The 14480-nt window shown below is 40.3% G+C and overlaps 1 protein-coding gene across 1 annotated transcript in view; it reads right to left on the bottom strand.

The window, feature by feature from the left end:
* wtip (WT1 interacting protein) overlaps nucleotides 1-14480 on the bottom strand; it is a 35155-nt gene that overhangs the window by 18466 nt on the left and 2209 nt on the right. Inside the window, exon 2 of the mRNA XM_084720938.1 lies at nucleotides 3425-3526. Coding sequence (XP_084577064.1) covers nucleotides 3425-3526 — 102 coding nt within the window. The remainder of the gene's footprint in view (nucleotides 1-3424; nucleotides 3527-14480) is intronic.

The following is a 14480-nucleotide window of genomic DNA, read 5'->3' as shown; positions in this document are numbered from 1 at the left end:
TTACAGCAGATGCCAGTCAACGTGCCCCCAGTTTGGAGAAGCAGAGAGAGAACCAGCATGGAAGCTAAGCAACATACTGCTGTGGACAGGATCAGCATATTGAGAATATTTTCACTGTTTTACTTTGTGGTCAGACACCCTTTTCTGAGTGGAAATTGAGATTAGAAAAGCCAAATATCACTCTTTCTCACTCAACCAAACTCCACAGGTGAAATCAGTAATTTTGCTTTGCAGACCACTGGACTTGCTGGACTACCGGCGGCTTGATTTGTTACCTTGTTTGTGTTATAGTGTGACTTCAGTGACTCAGAACTACCCTTTTAAAACACAGAGGTCACACAGTAACACAAATAAACTAACAGATTGAGGCAGTGGTAGACCAGAAACTCCCATGTTCTGTGAGGTAAAATTAATAATTTCGCCAGTGGAGCTTGGCTTGTTTTTGAGAGAGTGATATTTGGCTTATATAATGACAGTTTCCTGCCAGAAAAAGCTGTCTGGCAGCAAAGTAAAGCAGTGAAAATATTCTAAATATAGCATACATTTTAAGATGTTGTTATTTTAAGTTGCTAAAATACCTTTTATTGTTGACTCTGCCCACAGTACTTCATTGATAAGATTCCATGCTGGTGCCCTCCTCTGCTTCTCCACACTGGGTGCGTGCCAACTGCCATCTAGTGTAGCTAATACGCTGACTACTGGTAAGTACCTCCTCCAGTCCCACTTCAAATAACCCAAACTATCCCTTTAAACCAGGTCAGAGGCTGGTTTTCCACAGCAACAAACCCCACAACTCCAGCAACTGGACACTCAGCATCTGGCCCCTCTTTCTTCAGACACACAATAAATCGGAAAGTATGTGGCTTTGGTTACATGTAAATTATAGGCAACTCTTCCAGAGCCGGAGGGGGGCGGAGTGGAGGATCAGTATCCATGTATAGTACACATATGAATGGAAGAAACCTGGCTAAAAAGCTCTCTCCCGACATCTTCCTCTTGTTTCCCCGGGAAACGGGAGAGGAGGGCTGGAGTCGGATGACAGGGACCTCCAAAAAAAAACACACACACACATGCACACACACACACACTATCTATACTGTGAGCTCAAGAACAGATTTAATTACAGTCTTAAAGAGCAAATAATGTCAGCATTTTATTTCTTTGTGGCTTTATAAGCTTGTTCCCGCTGCAGAGAGAACTGAGCCGCCCTCTTATTCTACTGAACAGACTTCAGGCTGGAGGATCTTTTTTTAAGCAGCAGATGTTTTGATCCCCGACTGTAACAGCACCTCTGACAGTGAGCTGGTGATACAAATGATGATTTTTCAGCAGCGACAGCAGCAGCTGAAGCTTAGAGCAAGGTGGTATGAAAGAACACAGACAGAGAAGGTGGGAGGCTGGACAGAGGCATTAGCACAAATTTTCCCCAAGTAAGTTTTCTGAAATCGACTGATGCTGCATGTAAGTCATGGGATGAATCAAAGGCATGAACACATTTGAGGCATCACACTCGTGGATTTTTAATCACCTGAAGAGCACTGAAGCACAAAGTGGCAAACTAACAAACTTTTAGCCTCCAGACTTCCAATCACCGCCTACATCTCTTGATTTTTTTCAGCAATTTAAATATGTGCTGTGCTCATTAATGTTTTTTCCTTCCTGGAGAAGCATTCAACAATAATTTTCCTGGGCCTGAATCAGACAAACGGCCACAAAAAGGAAGATAAGCGTGGACGTGATCGACAAAGCTATAAGGGGTGTTATGAGTCATCTTAGAGATACAGCATAAATCAGCATATTTCCTCGCCCTTTGTGAAAAATGTTAGACTGTAGACCAGAGGTTTTCAAACTGTGAGGGAGTGTTGCAGGGGGGTGTTTGGAGGTAAAGATGTGAGGCAAAGATAATGTATGAGACTGGTTATTGTAGTTTGTCCCTGATTTGGCCCGCTTATCAGAGGCTGCCACTGCAGCAGCTGTTGTGACGCACGGCTCATGGAGACAATTAAGGCACTTTGAAACCATTAGCGCTCCATTGCCGCAATTTGCTCCAAAATTCCTCACACACAGACATGTTGCACATATTTTTAGATTCAGTGTGACTAATACTTCACTTATCTCCTAATGTCCGTTGTGAATAAATGTCCATAAATCCACTTAGAAATCAATGAAAAAAGACACGCCTTATAACTCCAGAACTTGCCTTAGAATGACCATGTTTTAAAGTTTTCATCAGTATCAAAGTAATCCAGAGACAGTTATCTGTACATTCACGCATACAAACAGAAACTACTAATAGTCAATTCAGCAAACTATTAATGTGTAACCAAATATATGCTCAAGTTGTAACCCTCAGTGTGACTTACTGAATCCATACAGTTGCACTGTTGTTCTTCCTCTTTACATCCCCCAAAACATTATTGGATCCAGAATTATTATTGTTGACTCAAAATCTCCGGCAGAATTTTCACCAGCAACATTTTTTCACTGACAAAAATGAGGTAACTGAATAAAAAGGTATTTATGATGACAAAATCTATGACAAACGACATTACAAACAAATAAAAACGAGGCAAAAATGTTAGGTGGGGATGAGCTGGGTAGAGATACAATCTCTTGTGTGGTAGGGAGGTTACATGCATATAGATGGATAGTGGTGATCTTCCTAGGAAGTTAACTAGCATGCACTTGCTGGTCAGTTTTACTTAAGGGGCGGAGCCCCCACAGTGTTGGACCTTATAAACTCCTTGTGCAGACTAAGAATGACATCTGCGATATTCACTGTTGGTTATGGCAAAATATCGGCCCCTCCAAAACAGAGTGCAGGTAACACCAACACAATGTCAAAGCAAATGAATCAAGATAAGAGGAATAACAATTTTGTTTGTTTGTTAGGCTGAAAAAGGATGACCTATGCCAGTGCTTTTGTAGTTTGTTGAAAGTGCAGACATCACATTTAGTATGACAACTGTAACCTAAACAGGTAATTTTATACTGTATCTCTGCTCTACCAGCCTGGTATCCAAATATAGAAAGCAGACTGCAGAGAGCTGTGAGTACCAAATCATATGCAGCTCCTGACATTTCAAACCTGCTACCTGCAGCAGCACCACAGAAATGTCAGACACACAAGACAGTCATCACTTCTTGTATGTTTAAAGTCCAAATCCAGGAAAAGTTCAACAAAAGTTCCAACACACAAATGCTGCTCCGGCCACATTCCTTATTTAGTTACTGGCAACAGTTAATGTTCTGTTTTTGTGACGAGCATTTTTTGGAAATGGACTTTGCTACAGGTTGGCAGCAGATCGGTCATTGTGGGAATGACTGTGCTCACATACCAGAGAGGTTACCTTCCTGCATTTGCAGACCCGATGAAGAAACATTTTTTTCACTATTATTTGAGTAAATGGACAGTTTTACTCACCACAGGAGCAGCAGGTGAAGCAGTTTGTGTGATACAGGTTCCCCATGGCCTGGCAGGCTTGGCTGGCTCCATACACACCTTTCCCACATTTGACACAGATACCTGTTAGAGACACGTGGTCAGTTAGTCGGCATTACGTATCCCAAGCATAATACTTGATATGCAACAGTAGAAAAAGAGCATCCTAGATCCAGCATGGACAGAAAATCTCCTGGGAATCATTTGAATCACTTTATCTTCATGAGATTTGAACACTGTTAGCATTACACATCATTCTTTGGCCCTGAAGCAAAGCACTGTGTGAACACTGATCTACCTCCGCTGCTTCATGACTAATGTTATGCTAACGAGTTTGAAACTGAACGGATGTTGTACAACTCAGTGAAGATGTTGTCAGCTACCATTTTGTACCATCAGAATCAAACAATTGTTGGGTGTGCTGCTGTTGAAGCTTTGCTGGAGAGCTGATCAAAAAAGCAACTCTGACAAACAATGTGTGAAAAAAAAAACCTGTTCCCTCTGCAGCTTTCAAGGGCCAACATCCCAATGGAATTCAGGGATGTCAAAGAGCTCTGAAACCAAACTGTGTCAAACAAAACCAAATTTTAAACCAGCTGCACAGATGTGCTTTTAATTGAAGGTTTAAGCATTGCAATGTCCAGTTTGAGATATGAAAGCAATATTTCTTGAAATGATTTCCATTCCACTTGCGTAAGTCTAACTCGAACCTCTGACGTTTCCATCCCTTACATCATACTGTTTGAAGGCACACTACTTCAGGAAAGCTGATGATTATATTAAAAGACAGGAAACGCAGTGAATGTGAGCAGATTGTCAGGACAGGCAGGCCAGAGATGTGGTGTGCAACAACAACTTTGTCCTTTTCCTCATTACCATGAAACATGTTTGACATGTTTGTATCCCTGAATTGACTTTTAAAGGTATTTTGGTCATTGCTGGGAGTTAATTTTTATTAACCCATGGTACAAAACATGACAGTGATACTGTCTTCCCCACCCTTCTACTATATTTCATATTCAGGATTTTAGAAATAGTGAAGTAATGAGTCAAAACTCCTACAGCACGTCCCCACCTGTATGTTTGAGCAGTCACCAAAAAAGTTTGTTAAATTTTCTTGAACAAAAAACATAAAACACTGAAATCTTTCATGTAAAATAACCACCTAGCCTGTTCCAACTTTGGCAGAACATCTTGTGTTCTTGAAGGACTGAAGCTAATTGGGAAAACAGATTTTCAGCACCTTTAAAAACTAATCATGCATGCAGGTTGTACAATTTTGCTTGTGTCCTCAGTGGTAACTATAGCCCTAACGGTGATGAGCTGTATAGTACCTCCTCCCACCTGAGTGACAACTTTTCCCTGTCAGACCACAGCAGGAAGAACCCTCCAGTCACAGTGTTCAACAAGTTGTATGCAGTGGACCATGCTGGACAGGACTTGCATTCATGCACATTTGCACAATAAATTTGAAGGGCACTCCCATCTGCTTTTTTTTTCAGGGTTTTTCCAAATGGAAACTCCCACACAGCTGTTAGCTAACAGCAGTACTGTAGTTTACAGTACTGATGCCCTCCCCTCCCTCAAGCTAGGGGGTTTATATGTAGCAACACTCGTGCAGAAACATATACGTCACGTGGGAAAATATTTTTACAAGTGCTTGGGAAAATGGCATTTTAACGCTAAAACGTACGCACTTGAACTTAATGTTCAGATTTGAATACCCAAGAAACTCACCTTAGAAGCAACAGAATGATACAAATAAATAAGTAAATAAATAAATAAATAATGGACCCATCCTTTAAAAGGAACTTTTCCCCCCTTTGTTTTATTGTCTGAAGTTCAAAACATGTCTGTGTTTTATAGATTTACACATGGGAGCTTACTGCCAACATACTTGGCAATTCTACTGTAAGGATACTGGAGTTCAAGGGCTTTTGCGAGTGCGCACCTTAAAGGGTTACCTGGCCCCTATTTTCCATGTTTTTGTGTCTAAGTGACTAATAGGGACAACAATTTTTGAAAATGGACCAGTATTGAGAGAGAGCACTACAGCTGGCAGGAGCAAAATGTTTTTGCCTCTGACAGACTCAGACTGTTATTTTAAATCTCTCATGACTTTATGAAAAGGGTCAATGCAGAGACAGACCTTTTTTAAGAGGAAAACCTACAGCCTGTTTCTTGCTCTCGCCAAACTAACAAGACTTCCTTTGAGAAACTATAATTTTAACATCGTCATTGTCATCTTCATTCAAACGAGACAGAAAAATCCGTCACCAAACATGTCTTGACTCGACTTTCCACCGCTCCAACAATCACCACCTCTGGTTTGGATGAAACAAACACTTAGTAATAGACTGTCAGATGTGACAATATCAGGAGAAGCATGAAAGGGAGGTCAGACATCAGAGTCAGAACAGCCAGAAGATTTTCACATCTACCTTGGTGAGAAAGAGTTTATTTCCAGCAAACAGCTAGAGTTGGTGATTGTTGAAACAGTGGAAGACATTTCTGATGATTTTCGTTTTTTATTTATGTCGAGTGTGAATGAAAGTGATAATGACAATGTGAAAGTGACAATTTTGCAAAGAGACTTTAGTTAGTTTGGCGAGAGCACTAACTGTTTCGAGTTAAACTAAATGTATTTTGCACTTTTAAAAAAGGTCTCTCTCTGTAAGGATCCTTTCTATAATGTTGTCTTAGAATAACACTCAACAATGTCACAGTTTTACCATTAGGACCAGAGGATGAGTGGTGCAGCGACCAACCCAGGGAGGAAATACCCAGCAACACACAGGTGCTGCTAAATGAGCCTGAACAAACCAGCTACAGTACAAAGAGTATCATGACCTTTAGTGAAGAAATGTGATAGGGGGAAAAACAGTGGCTTAAAAGTTTTTGGACACAGCAGCAGCAGCGGCAGACTAACGATCTCCAAACTCTCACGCACAAGACGACCTCCACCGGGGTCACATTCCTCAGGGAGTGCAGGGTCAAAGCCTGGGTGGGGTGAGTCCAGGGTCACAGTGCCTACAGGACACGAGATCTCACAAGATCTCAACGGGGAGCTGCTGACTGACCCCTCCTCCTCCTCATCATCTCACAGATAAATGATCTTTGATATACATACATGTCTCAGAGTGGACTCGGAGCAACGACACGCTTTCTGTGACGTAATCTTGGGAATTCCCTGCCTATCGAGCAATAATTTCCCTTTCATAACAGCTCCAGTGAAGCCTGTGACATTGTGAGAAACAGATAAAGGACAAGGGTACGAGAAAACCACCTAAAGGTTACAGCATGTCTTCCCTTTAAACCCAAAGTGTTTGCACAAATTAATTCATCGTAATCAAAGTCAAATATTGGCGTTTCCTGGTGCGACCTGAACTCATGACTTCACTCATGCACTCAGCAAAGATAACAGAACAAAACGGGCAATAACAATGAACAAGCAAACTTTGACTGATCTTAAAACAATTACTACAAAATAAAAGTCTATGCTGGTAAACAACGTTGGAAATAACACAGGTACCCATATGTGTTAGAAACTTTATGTCTGTACCTAGAAAACTGACATAAGTAAGTAAAAGTAAGAGGAAAACAAGTCTTATGTCATCCTGATAAACACGTAGGGTTCACCAGCCCAGAGCCAGGGACGATTCAAGTAAGACCATTAAAGCAGGAAGCCAGCTGACCACAGTTGTCAATAATGAGGAACATTTACTGCTCTATATGTTTCTTTGAAATAGTTTCATCTCTGATGAGACTCCTGGCGGTGTCTGATTCTGCATACAGGTGGTAATCTATGAATTTCTTATCATCATTATCACTGCAGCTCAGACGAAGGTTTTGTAAACACTTTGTAAATCGAAAACCTTTCTACAGAATCAAAGAGACTGTGACAGTAAATAAAAATGCCCTCTTGTAGCCTTTTTGCGAGAAAATCATCCACACACTGAACATTTGCTCCCAGTAATTACTCACGCTGCATTTTGGTCAGATAGCACTTAGCAAATGTGAATTAAGTTTTTCTTTCTTTAAGCCTTTTTATTTGAATTTTCCCCTGGCCTCTGGAGTACAAACAATTTAACTTTTATTTGTTATAATTATCTGTATTATATGAAAAACAGAATCAGGATTAGGTAAGTTAGTTTTCATATACAAGGAATTTACCTTGGTGTATCGGTGTATAACAATAAACATCAGGGTTGTTCTAGTACTGACACCATTAAAGCTGCAACGATTAATCGATTAACTGATTAGGGTTTGATCATTAAATCAAATACCACAATTCTGATAACTGTCATTTTTAAAGGAAAAAAGTCTTGTCTTGTGGACAAAAAAACATTTGAAGATAATAGTCATCTTGGGCAACACAGGAAACACTGATCAACATTTTTCACGATTTTCTGACATTTTATAGACCAAACAAGTAATTGATTAATCAAGAAAATAATTAACTGATTAATAAACAATGACAACAATCTTTAGTTGCAGCCCCACCTACCAGGAAAATGCCTCCATTACTGCCTAGAATGCTGATATTAGTGTCAGCAAGTACGCCAGTCTATGCACCAACCTGATCCCACATCATCTATTACCCTGAAACAGGACACTAGTACTTCCCTGCAGTATCCTGTACACCATTTTCCCCCAGAATGGCAAAGTAATGCTGTACACTAATGATAGCTATCATCTGACATCCATACATGGTTAGAAGTATACAGCTGTTAAAAAGTGATAATAATAATATATGTATATATGTTTTTAAAGCATTGGTACCTGATCTGTACTTGGTATCAGCCAATATGCAAAGTTCGGGTACTGAAATCGGTATCAAGAAAGAAAAAATTGTATTGGAACATCTCCAATAAACATAGTACGAAAAAACAATAAAAGCACTAGTCAGTACTGCAAGTCAGACAAAGAAAGGAGCTCAAGACTACCTAACAGGTTGAAAATACAGACTATTTACAATGAATTTATTTCTCATTTACAGCCTGGTATTGGTCAGTTTTATTTCTGCTATTTCTATTGCTTCTTATTCTATTCATCTGTGATTATCCAACCTTTACTTCACTTTCTGACACTGCAATGACCCAATTTCCCTCTTTCACCTCATCTCATACAGCATTAAGAACTCAGCTTTTAATCTGTATTGTTGCGTGTGATTGTATTGCAATTATGAATGCTACCTCTCTTGTGTAAGAGTGTGAGTTAAAGGGTGAGTGTGACATTCAGTGAGGCCAGATAACTCAGATAGAGCCGAGCTATGATGCACTCCATGTTCATACGAAGTGTTTGTTCCTTTTCTGCTACTGCATCAGGACAGCATACTTCCTTTTCTGGTTATTTGCGATGACAACAATGGATGACACGGACCAGTTTCTTTTGATGTACTTATACCCCACAGAATATGACGGTAACTGCATATGGGTGGAGTTGACTATAGTCTTGCACCTTCTATCATTCTGAAATGTAATCAATTTGTCCTAAAAACATGAACGAACTTGATATTTTTGTGACTCATCTTAACTCAGATTACAGTGTGTGATTTAAGTGTTAGTCATCACTATGTTCTTTGAGTACTGATTTCTCTACACTGCTACATGCTGCCTGTCACACTCATATACTAAGACCACAATGTAGCCTTGACACAAAGGTTATGTCCACATGTTTCAGCATATGTTCAGCATACAGTCATATGAACCAACCAATGGACTCATTACTCATCTGTCTGAATGCCAAAGTCACTGACTCCCTGTAATACACAACTGACAGCTAGTGGACTAACACAATGCCATATACTTTACAATTTATAATCAGTAATCACCCACACAAACAGGAGTCAGATGTGTGGTTTCTACCCCGTAAGCTTCATGACAGCATGTGTCTATTCTTATACATAATTATTATTATCTGGCTTCATGATGAGGAGTTCAGGGCAGTTGCATTTAAAAAAATATCTCTCCGTCCTTTCCTATTTTTCCTTTCTATTCAATAGAATGAATGTAAGTCTGTGCCATTACTGACATGTCTCTCTGGCTCTGACTCACTACCTAACAGCTAGACTAAAAAGAGGATGATTTATTTATAAAGCTACATTGATGTACCTTCATTATGTTATGCCCTCTGGTTGCAGCTATACTGCCGTTTCTTACAGTACAGTTTTCTTATATTAACTAGTCTGCGCCATGTGTTGGCAAGTCTATCAAGATTTAATCTGTCAACATGGAAATGTTCTTTGTTGTAAGAAAACTGCTGAAAACATAAAAATCAACATGCGATTTGTTATGAATTCCAAACATACGAGTGAGGATGTGGTTATCATTTCACAGGGCAGCGGGGAAATCTCTGAAGCACTCTTGTTGTTCATTTAAAACAGGATGCCGAAATCCCCCATGTGCCCATTTCATAACATGTCCATGTGGCAAGGACAGGATGTTGTGCATTCACTGGGGTTAAAAATAAAATGACATTGCTTGGTGCACAGACATCCCTGCACCTTTGAACTAAAGCACTGCTCAAAATTATTATGCCAGTGAGAAAAAACTGAGGATGTAAACAGAATGTCAGTATAAAACAATACATTTTATGACATTTCTGAAAGAAAGCATTGAAAATATCATGTGCATGACCAAACATTTAAATTAGAAATGTGTTTTTCAGATGTAATAGTGATACAGCATGTGAGTAGAAAGAGGCTGCAGCTGACTGTTTTTCTCAGTATCAATTAATCTGCAGGTAATTTTCACAATTAACTAGAGCTGCGATGATTAAACAATTGTTAAATGATTACTGACCTACTGAACTGACAGCTACTTTTATAATCAATGAATTGGTTTGAGTAATTTTTAAAGGAAAAAAGTCAAAATTCTCTCATTTCAGCTTCTTAAAGTATTATTGAGTATTGTTTGGTTTCTTTACTCCTCTGTAACAGTAAACTGAATATCTTTGGGTTATGGGTAAAGCAAGGTATTTGAGGGCGTCATCTTGGGCTTTGGAAAACACTGATTGATATATTTCACCATTCTCGATATGTCAAAACAAACAACTGTTAATTGAATAATTGAGCAAATAATCAACTGATTAATTGACTATAAAAGTAGTTATTAGGCACAACCCTACAATTAACCGATTAAACCTGTAGGGTTATTGTAGAGGGTCCCCCAAATTATTTACAATTTTTTAAACCACTACTGCTACTAATAATAATAATAAACAAAAGTATTTTGCTGCATTTTATTCCTTGAATCCTTGTGCAATAATGTGAGCTAGCTAACTGTGCAACATCTATCCATAACTAATATAAATTATTCTAGTTGTTATTATTGTTTTGTAACTTCAGGAGCAAGAGACTGACATTACCTCCACCGGTGAAAGTACAGAAGGTGAGGTTAACACACCTAACATAAAACATGCTTTAGCAGCTGCTGACTTAGAGGCTATGTGTAAGAGCAAATGACTGCAAACCTCAACACATTCAATCCAATATATATGGTAAGGGGTCCCTGCTCCCTGTCACTGTCAGCTAAGGGGGTCCATGGCCTAAAAACATTGAAGAGCCCTGACACAGTCTATAAAATGCAAAGAAAATGTGAAAAATACGCATCACAATTTCCCAGAGACCAAAGTGATGTCTCCAGATTGCTTCTTTTGTCCAACCAACAGTCAAAAACCCAAAGATTTTTCATTTATGTCATGATAACAAAGAGAAGCAGAAAATCCTCACATTTAAGAAGCTGGAACCTGCATGTTTGACAACGACTTTGAAAGACACTTGAAACAATTATCAAAATAGTTGGTTCTTTTGATCAACTAATCCTTTAATTGACTAATCCTTGCAGGTATAGACCAGAATGTATTAATAATAATCATTCATTTGAGTATGTGTTTTAGAAACACACTTGACTTCATATTCTACCGTTACAGAAAACAACACTGAACGTGCTGCGAGTTGTAAGAAGCTTTGCACAGCCTGATTCATGAAACTTTAACGACCGCTCTGTGTGTGTGACTTTGACTTCTTACAGCTCAATATCAAACCAATCTCCGAAGATAAGCTAGTTACATGAGAGGTGTCAATCAAACAAATGACAGGTATAATGTAAACAGGGATGAATCACAGATTTCTAGTTTGTGGAACCAAATGCTGCCAAATACTTAAAAACCAGTGCACATCTTACAGGACTGATTCAGTTACTGCGCACGGAGCAGGTTCATGTATCATTCCAGCAGAAAATAATCATGTTCCTCCAAGAATGCAGCATTTTACTTGTGGGGGAAAAAGGGTATAATATAGCCTTTACAGTATCAGGGCTTGGAAATACGAAATCATTGCAGGAGAGGTCTTCACTTGTGAGACATCTGATAGTGTTTGACACATCAGAGGATAACGGAGGCTTAAAACTTAAAGCGAGACTTAAGAATAATTACACATCTGATCTTATGTCAGCTGCAATTTGTGTATGTACAGTTTAAACAAAGTCAAAGCACAGGGCAGGCCTGTGTGAAGTCAGCATGTGTGTGAGTATGTGTGTCAGCCATGTGCATGACTACTGCCATTATAATTCTGGGCAGGTGATCAGACTTGACCCCCACCAACTATGTCTGGCCCGCCAGCTAACATCGTGTGCCAAGTGTCTGGTGTTGCCCGACTCCCCACTGGCTGGTTAATGAAGGGCTTCGCGGGGGAGTCAGAGCGGGGTGGTGGAGAGGAGAGGAGAGGAGAGGAGAGGGGGGTGAGGGGTGGGGTGGGCCTCCCCCTCCGCTGCTTCAATTGCAGGCCTGTATCGGGCCAGCTGTTGATTCACAGCTCCTCCGCCACCACAACAAACAGAGGCCACACAAGGGCCGGGCCGGCGGAGCAGAGCCGGGCAGTGTGGGACACTGGCAGGCAATGCAGCCCCCCCACCCCCTTAAAATAAAAAAGAGCCCCAGCGATCAATTTCTCCACTGTTTCTACGGAAACAGAGCTGTCTCTATTGGGCTGAGTGCATTCTTCTCTCTCTCTCTCCTTTTCCTTCCTCTCTCCATCTCCATCCGATTCCACTGTCTTGCTTCTCTCTCCGTTACCCCGCTCTCTTCCTCACATCTCCTCCTTCTCTCACCTGCCTCTCTGGAACAAATCAACAGCTGTCTCAGCCTTACTCTGAGCAAGTGCACTGGCTGCAAAACAAGCCACTGTTCTCTGGCCGCAGCCATTTGTCTGGCTGCTAATTCAAAGGTAGACAGCAACTTCCTCAGCAGGCTCTCTGTGGCTGTGTTACTGTGGAGAGCCCGATACATTTGCTCTTGCAGCCCCGATCACAAACAATACACCACAAAATGTTCAATACTTGAAATCAGGCACAGACCAAATCACTGGCAACAATATATACCCCTTCCTGCATTTTCAACAAATCCAGACCGCACAGCTCTGAATGACCGAAGGCTGTCTGCTCTGCCAGAACAGAAGGTTCCATTCAGCGAGGTGCAGCGCTGTGCAAATGTTAGCTCTGCCAAGACAGAAATTAGTATTGCCCTGCAAAGCCACTCTTATCTGCCAAGGAGGGACCTGTTAGTGGCACTGTAGCATTAGCAGGTTACAAATAGACCTTGAAGAGATGACAACCCTATAAATAACCCATTCCTGCACAGAAAAACACCAGCAAACACTGTCTTTCTTCACTATCTTTGAATTCCAATTTCAGTAGTCATTTTTCAGCATATCAATACAGAGAAAGTTACACATGACATTTCTAGTACTATTAAATGTTTATTTAACTGTTGCCATAGAGAATTCTTTGTATTCCATGGCATAACATGTAATAATAGATGGAAAGGTTGCTCTTGTCAGCTGCAAAACCTAACTTTGGGTGGCTGCTTTGGATTTTAATCTCGCTCTGAACCATGAGCAACATTGCAGCGACCTCTCAGATACCTGTGAGGGCTGAAGTGTGTAAGGACGGTGTAGTGGAAGGAGTCAGAGTCAGAGCATCAGTGTCTTACACTGACAGCTGCATGTCAGATGAAAAAATGTTGGTCGGGCTGATCTGGAGCAGAGCTGCTGCAACCAAATGAGGTAGGGGCGAGCAGGGACAAAAGTCTTAACATTTTTTATTTCCCTCCTTGCACAGCGATGCATGAATTTAGAGTAACCGTATTCTATTGTGAACAACACTCACTTGTCCTTTACCAATACCAAATGTTATACAAATAAATAAAAAAAGTTAAATAAATGAGTCTAATCCAATCAGACTAGAAATTGATGTTCGCATTGTTACTTTTGCCCCTCTCTGTCAGGGCAAAAGAAACACAAGTGTGGGAGGAAAGTAACAATCGGATGAAACGACAACAAAAGTATGTACTTAATATTTGTGGCATATAATGCTCATTAATGTGTTAGTTAATCTTTGGAGGCTACTCTCATGACAACTGCATGAAAGTGGTCCAATGCCCCAAACACACCTTAGTGAATAATCACCTCTTACAGACTGTCCCTCTCATAAAACAGCCTGACATGGTCCAGCGAACACATCTGGACTGATGGAACCTCTGTTAGTCTTCCTCGCCCTAACCCTGGGGATTTCCTGTAAATATAACGAGTAAATAAATACATCTTTAATAAAATAAAGACAAAAGTAACACAATGTTATTTTCGTCCTTCCCGTCTCAGTGAACTTTACTCTGGGGAGCACCAATGATAGTCTTGCATCATAAATTAAGCCTTCATTGATACTTAGTCTACAAATAGGTCTAACAGATTATATATATGTAAAATCTTCAACAAAAATCAGAAAACACATCGATTTTATATTTTTATTACTTTTAAGTGAAAAGTGTTGTTCCTATTGTAACTGGTGAAACTGACTGACTAATTTTCAGTTGCGGAGTCAGTGATGGGGTGTACCTCCTGTGGACTTCAGAGCATTGGCTTCCACATTACAAGAAAAAAAAACAGGTTTCAACTGTCCCCACCTTACTGCCCTCCCTGCTCTCCCCTATTTTACAGCAGTCAGGCAGCCACTGGCATTGACAAACTGTTCAGTGAACTTTT

The sequence above is a fragment of the Lutjanus erythropterus genome, chromosome 1, assembly GCF_056507025.1.
Source record: "Lutjanus erythropterus isolate fLutEry1 chromosome 1, fLutEry1.hap2, whole genome shotgun sequence".
Taxonomy (NCBI): domain Eukaryota; kingdom Metazoa; phylum Chordata; class Actinopteri; order Lutjaniformes; family Lutjanidae; genus Lutjanus; species Lutjanus erythropterus.
Note: the sequence above shows the minus strand (reverse complement) of the source record. Positions and strands in the feature narration are given on the sequence as shown.